General features: G+C 42.0%; 1 protein-coding gene across 1 annotated transcript in view; it reads right to left on the reverse strand.

Moving 5' to 3' along the window:
* RAB31 (RAB31, member RAS oncogene family) overlaps nt 1–17,015 on the reverse strand; it is a 63,909-nt gene that overhangs the window by 35,162 nt on the left and 11,732 nt on the right. Inside the window, exon 2 of the mRNA XM_030445340.1 lies at nt 382–461. Coding sequence (XP_030301200.1) covers nt 382–461 — 80 coding nt within the window. The remainder of the gene's footprint in view (nt 1–381; nt 462–17,015) is intronic.

A 17,015-nucleotide genomic window follows, 5' to 3' on the forward strand; every position in this document is an offset into this window, starting at 1 on the left:
CAACACAGCATGGTTCTGGACAGCCCCAGAAAAGAGGTCATTTCAAGAGACACCATTCACAGGAGTGGAATGTCAGAGCTCTGTCAACCCTTCCAGAGTAGAGTACACTGCAATCCAGTATGTTGAGGCTCCTTCAGTATTCCCAGAACTGGGAGAGCAGAGCAGAGCAGCTTTGGGGCAGCCCCAAGCTCTCTAAACAGGTAGTATGAGCTGAAAGCTGCTGCAGGAGACTGAGGGGTTCAGTGAGATTGATAAACTGAAGAAAAAAAGATACACAATATTCAGAGTCTTGAGAGCATGGAAAAGAAAGAAGCTCAGCTGAGGGCAATGATTTAAAAAAAAATGTAAAGAAGAAAAAAGATACTACGCACAAGTACATACCCAATTGTAGGACTAATATTGTGATCAAAGTGGTCCTGGACAAATCGACAAACGATGCTTGATTTCCCAACCCCAGTATCCTGAAAATAAAAGAAAGTATGACAGTGAATTCAGGAGACCCTAGACATCAATACTTCACCTGAAGAATTAGCCAAATACTCATTTGTGAAATTAAATCCTCTTTAGTGGCAAGTGGGGGAGGTTAAACAGTTCAAAAGAAAAGAAAGCATGTTAATAATGTTTTTCAAATGTCATCATTGTGAAGAGAACTCCCTGATCCTCTTCCCAACACTGCCTTCTCCCTCAAGCCTTGTAATTTTTGGGGGTGGACTTTATATTACTTTTGCAAGGACTGTACTTCAAGCATAGCCATTTACTTGTTGAAGAAAATTCTGCACTTTCAAGCACATGGTGCATTACCCAGCAAAGCCAGAGAAAATTTCATTCAGGCTTGTTGCAAGGGCAGCCCAAGCATGCTTCCAAAATAGATAACTGATACCAATCCTTTACACTGAGAGCACTAATTTAATGGAAGTAACTTTTCCATGGCAAGACAAACAAGTCTGCTTGGTGGAAACTTCACAGAGGCTCTGGGTGGTTTCGAAAAGGCAGGAATCCAAAGATCTGTAGCCCCAGAGATGTGTAGCTACCCCTGCTTAAGGTTGTGTTACTGAATTTCAGTGAAACACCATTACCTTAAATGTAACACAACTTGCTTTCTAGGCTGCAATGTGGCAGTCTGATTCCATTACCAGGAATAGTCTCTTTCTTTTAGTCCCCCTTCCAACAAACAAACAGAAAGGAAAAATAACAGCAGTTGTATGGAAGAAAAAAAGATACTATGGATAGTGGACGCTGGAATAAAATTCAAAATAAAAGGAGGGTGGGGCCACACAGCAGAAAGCTTTACGTTATGCAAAAACACTATTTTAGGCATTAAAGATATGAACAAGTTCCCCAAAGGATTTTTCAGTTTGTTTCTGTTATTCCACAAAGCCTTGGGTGGTAGTTAGAAGAAAGTAAATTATACAGAGAATGATCAAGGAAGAGGAACAGCAATATTGCTATGTCTCCCACAGAATTGCAAAAAGGCTCCTTTAGAGACAAAAAGGATGCCAGAAAATCGATCCTGACCTTTCCAAGACATTAACAATGACAGCCCAGGGTCCAATCTAACTCATTAAAAAGTCAATGGAAACTTTTCTATTAATTTCATTGGAAGTGATTGCAGAACTAGCAGATTGCACCTGGTAGTTCCATTTGTATCCACATTTTAAGACACTTAAGATTAATTTACGCAAACTTCTCTAGAAGTGCCAAGACAAGAGAACACATTTTGTTGAGAGCACCACACATACAACTACATATTAAAACAAAAAAAACCCCAAAAAACAGCCTTTGCCCACTCCTAACTACATATTAAAAAGCCTTTGCCTTTCATGAAATTGGTTTTGTGATATTTTGTCTTGTTTTTGAATATGAAATAAAAAGAATACCTGTATTTAATTTCCTTTTACCATGCTCAAATGAAACTGCATTGCCACTAGAAGTGAAGTCTTTATAGACAGCACTTACTAGAAAACCATCATTTAAGCTCTCATATTTAATTCAAAGCTGTCCTTAGTCAGCTTAAAAGCCGTAATAAATGCTCATGCTACACAGACAGTTGTTTATCTACTGTGCTCAATCAATAAAAAAAGATCAAAGCAAGAAGCAGTGTTTAAAACCATCCCCACAGCCTTTGATCAACAGCAGCAACACATCCTGTTGCTATTCCCAAATTTTGCCTTCATTAGCCATTCCAGATGACATCGCTGTATAATTACTAGACCAGGATGGCAGAATACATTAATAAAAAATGTTTAAAAATAGTTCTATGCACTGAAACAGAGGATTTAATCATTATGCCAGATTTTGAACATTGTAGAGAAAACAGAACTATAAACCACCGGGTGTGTGGAATTACATTCCCTCTTGTGGGGACAGAGTTTCTGCCACTGTATTTGAAGCTAGCTGTTAACTCCTGTGACCCAATGATGCTTTCGTTTCATCTACTTCTTTCAGCTCCCTTAACAGGTCACAAAGAAGGGCAACTGCAATTACAGGTCCTGAGCAAGAAAGAGGAGCCCTGTCTCTGGCAAGGATGTGGCATCCACAAGTGTGGCTTAAAGCTTAGCTCATCTTCCTGGAAGTTCCTACCTCTTCATCTTACAGTTCCTGACTCTTACTAATGTTTCACATTAACGTTAAATGAACTTCAAAGGTTTCTGTTGCCCTTGCATCCCTCCCAACAAGCATGGCTAAACTTAAGCATGTGCCAGGCACCACACCAACAGCCCTAAAGAAGCTTAGCAGCATTCTTACACTTTGCTCCTGGGGTTGCTCGGACTACAGAGAGGGCTAAATTTACCCCTGGTGTAATGCCAGTGAAATCACTGAACTTGGACCACAAATAAACCTGTCCTTAGGATGACCACGGCTGCAGCCAGTGTCCAGTGCTTCCCAGGAGCCAGGTGGTTTATTGCACAGGGGGCGTTCAGCTGAAACAAGCACTCCCAGCTTCTGTTTTGTTGCCTGGAGGATACAAATGGTCAACTACCAGCGTATAATTAGAGCACAGAGAGGAAGGAAATAAAAAAGAAAAAGCTTCCAACTTAAGGCAGTGATTAGCATTCCAACACAGGATTTAAAACTACTTAGACAATTTTCAGTCCGTGTTACCATACCCACACCTGTCAAATAAGACATTCACTTGCCTGAAAGTGAAGCAAATCATGGCTGAGGAACATTTTACAACTTGAAAACTTAGTACAAATCTTTACCACTAATCAGACTGCATCTTTTACTGACAGGGAACTATCTTTCAGGTTGATCCTGCAGAAGTGAAGGAAATAAAGCATGGTCACTTCAAAGAAGCAGAAAAGGCATTCACTTTTCAGCAATGAATCTAATTTAACCTCCTTACTAAGGCTGTACAAAGCTCCCCTGCTACCATCTGCTTTGTCCTTTGCTACATGGTCTTCCTCTACTTACATCCATTTTTCTAACATCTGGTAGGGACAACCACCCTTTTTTTGTTCCTTTTTCTTCAAAGGAATTTAACAGACTCGTCAAGCCACATACTTGGGTAACCTTCATGCATGCAGATTACTTCTTTTTTCAGTTCTCAAAGTTCTCCTTTTAGTCCTTTTTTACACCCTCTAGTCCTTTTTTTTTCCTTTTTTTTTCTTAATTCCATGCTAGTGTACATGTAACATCAAACATGCATCAAGCAATAAACTTTCTGCTTATGTAAAAGGTCACAGTGGTATTGAGCTGAGTCGTTTGGACAAGTTTCAAAACCTGAAAATATGTCCTCAGGAGTTATGTCCCACTTTAAGGAGCAGATCCTGTAATTCTTCAGAAAAATTCTTATCTACTTTCAGCACTATACTAATTGACTCATCATGATTGAGAGCATACCACTCTTGGAGTGGCAAGAAAGGAATAAATATAAAATAAATTATTCTGAATCAAGATGTTCATGATGCATTTGATGAGTCACTCGTGCAGCCAACTGCACATTTTGCTTTTCTCCTTTCTTCTTCATATGCCTAGTAGCACACTTAAAAAGTATCAGTTATAAACTGCATTGTACCAAGATAAGCAAAAAAAGTGGAGTGGGGTGGGGAGGAAGGAAAGGAGGAGAAATGTAATCCCCAAGAAGTGGGAGCCACTATTAGCTCACTAGAAGCAGCAGCTACAATTTCAGAATCTCCCACTGGTCAGCAAAATGGATATGGAAATCTGAAGCTGTATCAGATGTTTCTGCTAAATAGAAGGAAATCATGCAAGCATGACCAATTCCTACTTTTTTTCTGTTCCTCTAAAATCCTTTACCCACACACAGATTTAGGCACCAGGATTTTAAGAGCACCAGAATGGAGAGCAGCATGTCACAAAAACTGGTGCTTCCACCCACACTCCTGGCTCACACAGAACCACCCCACTTGGCTCTTCTCAGCTTACATTACTGTAATGGAGATGAGACTGTATTTCAAGCCATCAGAATTACACGATGCTGGCAGCTCATTTGCAGGCAAACAACAACTCAGATGCAGCAGCACAGAGGAAGATTTAAAAAAAAAAAAAAAAAAAAAAAAAAAAGCAGCAGTTCAATATGAACAATATATTAAAAGAAGAAAACCATTCTCCCATTACAAATAGGCAGTTGGTAAATTCCTCTGTCTGTTCCAGATGTGTGTACATCCTGGAAGAAAAAAACACCTAGATGCCAGAGAATTGAGCTCTTTAATCTGGATGTCTCATTTATATCTTTCCACAACCACAGGGCTTAGACCTACAAGCACTTTTCCAAACTGAAAGGAACTACATCACCCTGTAAGCACATCCCCAACTAGGATGTTAGTCTTTAGGCTTGATGTTATATATTAGCTTTTAATAGATTCAGATGGGTCAAGTCCTATTTTGCCATGCAAACTAAGCTTCTCAGGTAAATTCTTTTTACATCTGAAATGGAATAAATGTTGAATTCACAAAAAATCCACACATACTGTGACTGATGACTAAACAGCAGCTCTATAATTATGCACACTACTGCAACAGCTATTTTATTCTTGATTACGCAGAATCTTTCTGTGCTATGTTAGCACAGAGGGCTTTTAAAATAGATGTAAAATTTGACAAACCATGCAAAAACCCTTTTACGACTCCAGGATTTTGAAAATGCAAATAAAACAAGACTACTAGTTGGCATTTCACATGAGGAAACAGCACATGAAGAATGAACATACTGAAGAAACTGCCTTCTGTCCTCCCACTTGCACAGTAAGGAAAAAAAAAAAAAAAAAAAAAATAACATCTGGCTAGTAACCACCACAGATCTCATGACTAACTTCCCATTTCAGCTTTAAAAGAGGGTGTAGATACCCTGGAGATGAGTGCCACAAAAACCTGCAGAGGAGTAAAGGAGAACTGAGCTCTGTAAAACAGGGAGTCAACACATGGAGGTTTCCCACCAGCTTAGATAAAGCCAAGATTCAGCCCATGGTGTTTCAGTTTGTAGCATTGTTTACAAATTCAGAATTTCTGCTTCTTCAAAGCATTTTTGTAATATCTAAGATTCATTGAGAAATGATCTATAGGCAGAGGTCTTATTAAAACAAGCTTAACATCTGTTTGTCTTACATATCATAAGAAGAATGATCATACTTTAACAGCCTAGAAGGTATTAACACCAAGTGCTCCAGAAAAGCATTTAAAGCCAATATTGTTTCAACAATAATAAGAGAAACTTGGTGTGACAAGTCTATTCTTTCTCACAAACAAGAAACTGATCTCACAGCTCATGTGGCTTCCACTGAACTCAGAAGGACTCCCCTGCACCTCCAAGCTGGAATCTATCTGCCCCTCAGAGCCCTTTTTGGGTTCTCCAAAAGCCTCCCTGCTAACCACCCTAACCACAAAGGCACCACGGGCATTAGGCAGCTCAGCCCTTCCTCTGAGGATCCCTGACCAAGAGTGTGACCAATGCAGTCCAGATTGACTTAGTGCAGCCCCCAGGCAGCCTCTCATGGCATAGCTGCTTCATCGTGCTTACAGCTGGAATTACAAAGCTGTCCAACCCAATGAAAGCCCAGGCTGCAGGCAGAAGGCAGTACTGGAGCCAACCAGCAAGCTGTTTGGAAGTTTTTTCAAGATTCATTATCATCAAGAAGCACAGTAAGTGCATGTCCCAGAAACAACCTTGGTCAAATTTGGCCCACTCATGATCCCCTTAGTACACCTTCCAGTGAGATCATACTGCCTTCAGTCATCTTTCAGACACGGGGTGAGGAGAAGGCTCAATAAAACAAAGAACAAGGGTACAGTCAAAGAATTATCCCACTCTCCTAGAAAAGGATCTGCTTAGAGAGGAAGCTGGCTGTTCCTGATTACTGAGAGAAGCAACAATCCCTGGCTGCCTCTCATATATTCATGACACCGGACAAACTTCTTGGCTGGTTCATAACTAACTGAAAAATAACAGAGGAGACAGTTTATGTTGAAGATTTCCCAAACTAAATTCTCCTCTTTGTTACACCAGTTTGATTCCTGCCAGTGCTACAGCAGAGAGGAAGGAGAGGTCCTTGCCTTGCCCAGTGCAGAACTCTCATTGTTGGAATAATGAAGATGTACACATGAAAATATTTGAACTGCTGCAGTGGTTGCCAAAAGGGAGAAAACTAGCCTTTATCATCAAAAAAGGGACTCAAAATCTCTGCAACTGGCCAGGCAAGTCTGAGCTTGAAAGACACAGTTTAAACTTTAGGGGGAGGAAAAAAAATATATCAATGGGTCTTACAAAAAATGCAAATGCAGAGAGACCTTTCACTCTAGTAGCTCTGTAAAGCGCAGCTGGTTTTGACTTGGCAGTTCAGCTTCTGCACATTAAAATAGCTGTTCTTTCCACTGTCAGAATTGGCCACGCTTTGAGTTTTTATTTACAGCTCAATCCCCTTGGCCCATTCCCATTATCCTTAGCAGGACTTCAATGGAACTTGAAAATTCATAGCAGTGTAATCATATCAGAGTGCTGCTAGATGGTTAGCATTTTATTAGCTATCATCAAACAAATTGCTAGGCATGCACTGTAAAGTATTGCTGGGCTTTTGCACAAATCTATGCTCTGCTCTGGTCAAGCCTGGAATCTATGAGGAATGCCACTCCTTGGGCAAGGCCTGGCATGCAGCACTGAGATACCCAACCTGCATCTTCAATGCTTTCAGAAATGCCAGCCCTTAACCCAAAGGTACATGACGTGCACGGTAAGGCAGAGTACAGGATTACAGTTGTGTTAAGTTCCATTTGGAGGAAAAAAAAGCTATGAGCTGAAAAACAAAACAAAGCTTTGCAATTTGCAGCCTGCTTTAGTCCTCTGTGCTTGCTGTTAACATTTTAATCATTACTCAGACGATCAGATGCAGACAGCATTGCAATACTTTCCATGTCTTACTAATCCAGTTACAGCTGCTCTGGAAGGCTGTGGCAGCATCTCTCTACCCTCCTACTTTAGCCTCCTACTAGTTTCTCTCTCAGCATTTGAAACTGGCTTTGGATTTTTATCAGCTGCATGAACACACAAGGAAGAGTTATGCACAACAGACCCCTGACAGCAGTTTCCAGGGGCAGTACTTTAATCCAAGAATCACTCTACCCAATAAGCTTTTGCTAATCTGAATCAGATCCTTCATCCTTCCCTGTATTTGGATATTACTTATTTGTCTGAGGACACCAGTGTAAGGAGAAATACCTTTCAGGAGATGTGGGTTCTGAGACACCCCTGGGACTGAACAGAATCTGCCAAGTGTCAGGCTTGTCCCAGCAAAAACACAGCCATGCACTGTGGAGCAGGTCTAGGAAAAAGTGCAAATACCTTCTCACTGTATTCAGTTTTTCCATCTGCAAGACTTATCAAGCGAGCAAATCCCACCACAGATTGAAAATACAAGAGCAGCCCTTAGACTGACACATTGGCTCTCAGATGCTTCATCAACACAGAACTGCTTGAGGCTTCAGCCTGGACCAGAGAGATGCAAGGCTGAGGTGCTCTGAAGACTCACTTCTGCTGTCAAAAAAACAACCAGCTCATTCAGGACACAAACATTTTTTGTAAACTCAAATTTTCACTGCAGCCCTGTCCAATAAGAAATAGATTGTTTCCCCTGCAATCAGCATGTTTCTCAAAGAAGAGTCCTTTCTTATTCATTTGCTGGCATCCTCTTTCCAGAGCTCCAGGCCTGGCCCAGGGGCAAGTCTGCCTCCCAAAGCACCAGCACAACTTTCCAACTCTCAGCCAGGCCCTGTACCAAGTGAGAGGTCTGTTAGTGTTTCTCTATCCTTACCCCATCAACACCACCACCTTTAATTAACTTGATCCATTACCACTGGTACTCTGAAAAGCCTGTACAAGCCTGTCAACATACTTGTGCAAAAAGAGCCCTGAACAACATCAGACACAGCCTTATGCCATCAGTGATGTATAAGGAGTTCCTGAAAAGGTCTGGGGTGTACTCAGTCATAAAGCAAATTTTTGCAAAGGAAGAACTGGGACCAGAGCTGACTTCCAGGATTACCCATGTGCCCATTGTACTTGTGTATCATGTACTTTCCCAAGTGACAGGTACTTGGCCAGATGAACAGTGTTGCTCCCATCAAATATTGGGATTGAGTTCCACAAAATTCCAGCACAAACATGGATCTCAGTGCAACTGTGTTTTTAGGGGAGGATTATTCTGCAGTGTCTCACTTCTTCAGTAGGAATCAGCACAAGCTGTTTGGTTATGCATCAATATGTGAACCTTACAAGCACATCCCTGTCTGCATTTCTGCTTGTTGCATGCCCTCCTTTAAACTAACAATAAGTGGTAATACTTTAAGGCAGCTTGTATATTACTCCCATAAAGTTAGGATGGTCTGTGTCACTTCTCACACAGTAAGCCATCCTACACATCATTTCTATCTGCTAATGTAATTTCAGGCCAACGTTGGTGTAGAGCACAAGTTAGCTGCAGAATAAAGCTTTTTCCTCTGATGCATGTTAGAATCAGATTAACTCTATTTCCCTCTATATGTGGAAACTGCACCACTTTTTCTCAGAGATATTCTGCCTCAAACCAGGTCAGTCCTCTTATATTAGAATACAATCCTTCCTTCTAGTATTACAAGGACTCCATTTGGCATAGGAATTCTTGGGTCTTATTCTCAGCTCACTAACAGTTAAATTAAAATAATAATACCTTGATTTTACCTTGTAACAGAATTACGAGGACTTAAATCGGTGATAGTATGAAGTGTTCAGGCAGTACATGACAAAAAAAAACATCTAACTGCCTTGAGAGGTAGTGAAGTACCAAGTTCATTTGTTTGGTACTTATATGCATCTTCAATACTGCCTGCATTTTCCTAATGGCTATTTTAAGATACAAAAATACCTGCTGGCCAGGGCTTCATGCTACCTGGTTTGTGAATGTGTAACTTACCACCTGATCCCTCTTCTCAATTTGTTTTCCTTTTGTCCACATCGATTAACAAAACACACACAGTGATTGCCCATCTGCTTTGCCTCACAGCTGGATGAGGCCACAGCCCTGTCCGTCTCTCCTGTTCCCAAATAGCCACCAAAGCCAAACACCTGCTGACAGGTTTTGGCAACCTTACCCAGCTGTGATTATTCAGCCTGTGGCTTCCTTTCATATGCATCCTGCATGCATCCTCCTGTGGAATGAAACTCAGGCATGCATAACCTGTCTGCTATCTGCCATACTTGGAGCCAGTCCTACTCTTCCTGCCATTTTGTAGGCAGGGGAAGTTTGTCTGTATTCACTGTGACAGATGCATCACTATCCACCATATCCCAACCCACCCATCTTTTGAAGACAGAAAACACCAATGGCCAAGTTTCAAATACACCTATACACCTTCTTCTGCAGCATCTTTTCTACTCTCATGGAAAAAAAAAAAAAGTATTTCCAGCCTTTGCCCACCCCTAGGCTGCAACATTAATTACAGTATCTCCATCTACCTACTTTTGTCAGAGACATGCCCAGACACCCAGAGCAACAGCAGGGCCTCACCAAACTATGCAGTACAAAAGCAAGGAGAGATGGTCATAAGCATGTTATCATTCTATCAAAGTGATGTGCCTGGCCAGAGATGAGAGAAGTTGAAGAGCAGCTCATGTCTGTATAGAGGTAATGTTAATGAATTCACTTGCCTAGAGACACTCTTATCTTTGTATATGTAATATGAAACCAAAGTCTCTCCTAGAGTGTTTCCAAGCTGCCTGGCATTATCCTGCTCTCAAAACTAGGGCTCCAATCTCAAGCTCTTCACGCTGAGTTGAAGGCATGAATAGTCACAGATGCAGCCTGAAGAACTTCAAGATGAGAGGACTGGGCCTATCTTTACTCCTCTGTCTTGGGTTCGTGCTGTGGTGTTTTGGAAGCAGGGGGGGTCACGGGGGCGGCTCCTCTGAGAAGCTGCTGGAAGCTCCCCCTGTTCCAATCACTGCCCTGCCTCTGCCCAAGGCTGAGCAGATATGGGAAGCTGGATGAGCTTCTGCGAGTACCATATTCAAGAAAGGAAAAATAAAGCTGCAAAAATATAACAAAAGGGCCCACAGAGCAGAGGATGAAGTGAAAAAGAAATGCCCGAGCAGAGTTTTCCCAGCAACCCGTGGTGAGATGGCAGCTGTCCCCCTGCAACATAGTGGAGCAGTCACTGAAGGAGCACAGTGGATCAGTCCCTAAAGGATCATGGTGGGGTAAATGTGGATTCTGGATCACAGAGAGGGTCAGATGTGGATCTGCAGCCGTGCAGGGCCCGGTGTCAGAGGAGGTGACTGCTCCCGCAGCAGCAGTGACTCTGCGTGCAGCCCGGGCTGGAGCAGTCTGTGCCTGAAGGACTGCACCTGTGGGAGGGACTCATGTCGGAGGGGTTGTGAAGGACTCTCTGCCATAACAGGGACTCCGCGATGGAGCAGGGGAAGGCTGTGAGAAGTCCTCCCCCTGAGGAGGAAGGAGCGGCAGAAACTCCGTGTGGGGAACTGACCCTAAACCCCCCCTGCCCCTCCCCTGTGCCCTGAGGGGGAGGCAGCAGGGAAGGGATCCGGGACTGGGAAGGGAGGGGTGGGGGGAGAAGGTATGAAGATCTGGTCATGCTTTCCCTTTCTTGTGGATTAAATTAGTTCTTTTTCTCCCCAAGTTGAATTTGTCTGGTTTTGCCTGTTACCATAACCGGGGAATGCAAACCTCCGTATCCGTGTCTCGATTAAGGAGCCTTTGGGTGGATTTTCTCCTCCCTGTCCCACAGTGGGGGTGAGCGAGTGCAGGCTTGGTTGGCACCGACTGGGCTTAAAATGCGACATTATCTTTCTTCCCCAAATGCTCAGATTTCAAAGGGATTTGCCCAAAATACTCTCGTCAGGCAGCTCACAGGCTCTCCACTAACTTCAGCTAAGGATTTGTGGAAGTGGAAATGTTTCTCCAAATGAGCAGACTCAAGAGAAGGAACATTATTCCCTTGAAAGAGGGCAAGGTGGTGCTGGTAACATGACCTAGTCAGAAAGGGAGCTGTCTTAACTTAGTACATAGTCCAGTGACTGACATGGCATTAAATCAGCAGTAAGGAACAAATCCTTGCTTTACACCTCCCTAGCAGTGGGTGGCAGGATTAGCGGTCCCTACAACCCAAGAAATCACAAAGTGACCCACGTGGCTATTGCACACTTACTCACCCACTGCTTACAAACCACACTGCTCTTCCACAACCTGCCAGCTCTTTTATGGTATGTAAAGGTGGCAGGGGAATCATAAAGCAATCTTTATGAGAGGGGGATGGAGAAGGGGAGAGAGAACAAAGAAGCTTCCTTCAGAAAAGTTTGAAGTAACTCCAATGGAGTAAAAATGAATAAATAAAACAATAAGGCCAAATAAAAATGAAATTGATGAAGAAATCATAGCCTGTAGGTCAGTTCCTTTCTCTTCAACGTGACACAAGAACAGCAACACTGTAGAATATATTTTTTTAAAATAACAAATTAACAGTGCAGCTAACCTAGCTCTGAAAGGCTCAACTTAGTAATTTTAAAGCTCACCTACTTCATTAAAAAAAAAACAAACCAAAAAAGCCCCAAACTGATACTTTTAAATTCAAATATGTATACTTAATCTCTGCATCTTATCACACAAAGTGCGAGCTAACCACACCACCATGCTAGCGTGACTGTGGACAGCAAAGATAACAGCCTTCTATTATTATTAATATTACTTAGAAACTGCTCCCCCATGTAAAATTTCCAGCTAATTCTCTGCATATTTTTTACATATTTCTTTCCCCTCTCCACACAAGTTATCAAATTCAGAGCAGCTGCTATACTGCTGAGGGAAGTAGAGGATTTTAAATTGAAATCAAAGAGCAGAATCTCAATCAGTCCATTTCTTATACCCTTGACAGCATGCGGTATGGACAGCTGTGGAGGAAAAAGTCTTTAGCCTGGTGAAAAGGAAGATGGAAACTTGGTGTTTATTTGCATTCCTTCATCTCAAATTGTGGCTTTTGGGGACATTAGTTATTTGCTTAGGATGCTGAACTTGTTTTAAATCACCTCTAGTTTCAAGGTGATTTAAAGAAAGAACATGATCTCTATAAAAAGCAGCTGTAAATCAGGTGGTATCAATCTAGCTGAGTAATAGGGTGGAGAGGATGAAAGCAGAAACAAGAGGAGAACCTTACAAAGAGCAGTCACACATACACGAATTTTGGACTAGCAGCAGATGCTAAGGAATCTGCAAAAAATCCTCCCGATGGATGGAGGGCACCCAACAGTGCAAAGTCTGAGGGAATCCTTAGAGAGGCTTGCTTATACTTCAGAGAAAAGCAGCTTTTGAGTACAATAGTGTGGTCACAAGCTGTGCAGAAACAGTTCAGCCTTTTTTGGGACCACACAGGGCACCAGCTGATTAAGTCTCAGGGAACCTTTTACTTCGAAAAAATCTAACACAAGACTGAACACCTGGTGAGGAGCAAGACACCTCACTTACCCGACACTGTTGCCCCCCCGAAGAAAGCTCCATCACAAAACCAAACACCATTAAAAATGCTCTACAGAGCCTGGACTCTGCTGCAACGGGAGGGAGGGCATTTAATTGGGAAATAGCACCACCTGGTGACTCCTGCTACTGAGGGAGAAGTAAGCTGTCCACTTGGCCAAACTGGGACAGGAGGAAAGGAGGAAGGAACTCGAGTGAGCTGAGAGCCAAAAGCCTGAGGACTGCTTGATGGAGTTTCAAGGCCAAACCAAGTGGAACAGAGATGCAAATAAGAGTGCCTGAGCACCTTCCCTTGGAAACATGGGCATCTCCTGCTGCTGTTACCACCTTGGGAGCCTTCCATGACACTGTGGTGTGAATGTAGCAAAGGCAGCTGCGAAGAGATACCATACCTCACACATACATCACCATATCAATGTACCATGTGAAAGGAAAACACTGAAGCCTTCACAGTATCAACAATGTTGTACACCTCAGAGGGACATATGTTGCTTATTTTGGGGAGATCTTCAGCTTCACGGAGTCACTACTGCCCAACCAAGAACCATGCCACTATTTGCTCTCTACTGATCACTGAATCATAGTATTCTCTTCACCAAGGCATAATGCAAACCAACAGGTAAACCTATGCTGTCAGATGCCCTGTAAGTAATAAGACAGTGTATTATCTCACAGCCTGTGGCATGCTCTCCTATCTCTCCATTCCCACCACCCAAGTTCACCTTAATGACCACACTCTGCAACTGTCTTGCTGATTTCCCAGCTGAATACCACCACAGATAATTAAATACAGTTGTTACCATGTTCACTGCTTCATTTTTCAGGTGAGGAGGAGAAATGAGAGCCCCGATCTACCATGGAAAAATTCCCACTGTGGTACCACAGATGGGTGGTGGTCACTGCTCATCCCCCACCTCATGAAGGAGGGACCAAGAGCAAACTTAGCAGATCTCTCCAGCATGTGATACCTCAACATGGAGCTAAATAAAGTCAAAGTAAAACAAAGGCAAATTGCAAGTCCTGCCTTAATGTCTAAGCCATTTTATAGAGAGCAATATCTGATTTCAGTAACCTAGTCAGGCTATTTTCTGGACTAACTTGGGGGACCTGAACACTGCAACCCTTTTCCTACCCACTCTATCCCAAAATATCCATGCAGTCGCATAAAACCATTTGACACACTACTCTTCACACAGATAAATTCCTATTTAAAATACAGCAAAAATATATCTGAATAATATCTGCTTAGGAATCCTGACAATTAGCCCTCAAGCTGAAAAATTAAATAAGGGAAAAGTGTTAAGGAAGCAACTTACAAGTCACTGTACCTCACACTGTTAATGATAATGGGTATTGATTGCAAGGGCTCTTATCTCTATAGGCCATATACATACACACCAGGATAACAGTCTGGTTAAGTATCATTCACCATCATTGTACAATGCAGTGATCTGAGAAACAAAATTCAATTTTCAGTCTAAATAATACATAAATAACCTGAGGCTTTCATAGCTTAATAAACATGTTAAGCAACAGCATCCTAATAAATGTTGTTTTTGAGTACAGTTTGGCAGCAAAAAATGGGATAAAGAGTCCTGTGTCATTCTTTCCTAATACAATTATTCTTCTAAGTGAACCTTCCCCACATACATTTGTAGCAGCTGAAACTTTAAAAATAATGGTGTGACAAGGAGGTACTCTTTGACCTAACTGCTGTTTGGCAGAAGTTTCTGTTCATACTCCAACACTGTCTCTTCTGTTGTCAAAGCCTATAATAATAAGGGACCTTAATTTCAAAATACAAACTTGTTAGTGTCACTAACTAAAAAAGGCAAAAAAAAGAAGAAATCATAAACCTATCTCCCTACCTAGAAGATATTAAAAATCTTCCAGCCAGCATGGAATTGATAATAGAGCCAAAACATTACAGTTCTCTATGAAGCCAGTGTCTCTTATCCAATTAAGTACATGCACATCAACCAGGTACAGAATTTGAGGAAAAATACTCTTGGTGTCCAGTTTACTATTTCAATAATATAAAAACTGTCCAATGATCTCTGGGAAAATTTGCAAAAGGGATGAATTACCTTCAAATTTGCCCATCCAAGCTCAGTAAACAACCCAACTCAGTGTTCAGACATTCCTCTACCAATCTCTAACTACTTCACATGCAACTTACTATTGCATTTCATAGCAAAGAGGAAGAAAAAAGCCACATAAATTACTTGTGACAACTGAAACACCAGTTGGAAACCTCAGAATTGGAGCAAAGAAAGCCTGATTCTCTCTCTCGCAGCAACAGGTGATAGAGGGGAAGGAGACAGAGTTTCAGTGGGCAGCTATATAAAGACATTTCCTTTAATAAACGGGAACCAGCCTCATGGCCCCAAATCTTTACTCCAGATTAGCAGAGCCCTAGTAGATGAAATGTTACCAGCCAGCAAACAGAGGCTACCAACAAATCTTCCTTGCCTCTCTCTGGCCAAAGGCAACCAGGCCCCACCGACCCCAAGCAGTCCATAACACACCATGAAGGCAGGACAGGAGCTTAGGATTTAGTTCATGTTTTTAATCACCAAAAACTCTCTACTTATCAGTTCCTTTTTAGCCCATATAACAGCCTGTAAAACTGGTGGTTTCTGATGACTATGGAAAGTAGTCTCCTTTTACCAGCTGCCTAAAGACTGGCCAGCTGCTAATGGTATTTTCTTTACATGGGTTGCCCTTACAATTTGCCAAGCACACGCAGCCTCTAGAAACCTACATTAATTACCCTGCAGACATGTTACAACATATGTCCTCCCCTGGGGGCATCAGGGAAAGAGATGAGATGTACTGGAATTTACCAGTATTTTTTATCTAGAGTTACATGTAGATTACATGTAGATGGAGATTATGCACATGTACGTGGCCATTAAATGGCACCAAGGAGAAGTCCAAAATCCTTGAAACTTGGGATTTTAATTTCCTGAATGGAGATACAGGAGTGGGAATGGACAATCAGAGGTCTTCATAAATCTCTGTTAGAAAATATTACACCGAACTCTCATATTTAATTTAGATTAATAGTGATTTGGTGTTCATTTCACCTCTAGCCTGGACCTGAAGTTCTTCCTAATAAAGTAAACATCGCTACTTATTTTAAACAGCATCCCATAGGAACCCATCTGGAGCTTTCCCCTCTGTTACCCATGCAAGCAAACAGAAGAGATAAGAGCAAGTACAGTATAATAAAATGCAGGGCTGAGTTTATCTGTGGATTTACTGTGTGCTGCTGTGAACTTGCTGAGAGCGAAGCTATTTGCACCTAACAGGCTCACAAATGGAAGACATTACCAGGACAAGGCTGTATCCCTTAAGCAGTTTACTTTTTGAAGGTTTTCACCCCCTGATGATTTTCAGCAGGACTGAAACTCAGCAGTTCCTACAGCTGGGACCACAAGTGCCAGGGAATTCAACTTTTTCAGGAAAAGCCTTTTTAAAGGTGCAGAACAGGAGGTCTCATTGCTGTTATTATAAAGGCACCTTCCTCTCTCCACCACAAAATATAACTAGGAAATAAGTATCTAACTTAGAAGTGACTCACATAAAGAAGTTTTGATTCATCTGGCTAGTTTCTCTCATCTTCACCCAAAAATCAGAAACCAGAAATAGTCAAAAGTGTACAGACTTTGCAAATTTCAACAGAAAACAAGCTGGGACAATTTCAAGTGGCAATTCTAAGCCATGAAGTTTAATACATTTAAGGACATCTCAAGGGAAAAGCTTGGATAGAGTAAGAGCTGATTTGATCTGTCCCTCCAAAGCAGGAGGAGACTGAGCCACACAGAAGGTACTGAGAGTCCCTCTCAGGACATCTTGTTTGGGTACTAACACTTTCTGTGTTGTAGTGTTAGTGCCTGGGACTGTGTGGAATTGAGCCCAAAATTCCTGCAGATCCAGAGATGCCAGAACAACAGGCAGAGGGATTTTGGACTTACTCACCCTGCCTTATTTTGTATGTATTATTCCCTTCAAAGTTTTGCTCTGTGTGTTTCTCTGTTT

The sequence above is a fragment of the Calypte anna genome, chromosome 2 (assembly GCF_003957555.1).
Source record: "Calypte anna isolate BGI_N300 chromosome 2, bCalAnn1_v1.p, whole genome shotgun sequence".
NCBI classification, from domain to species: Eukaryota; Metazoa; Chordata; class Aves; order Apodiformes; family Trochilidae; genus Calypte; species Calypte anna.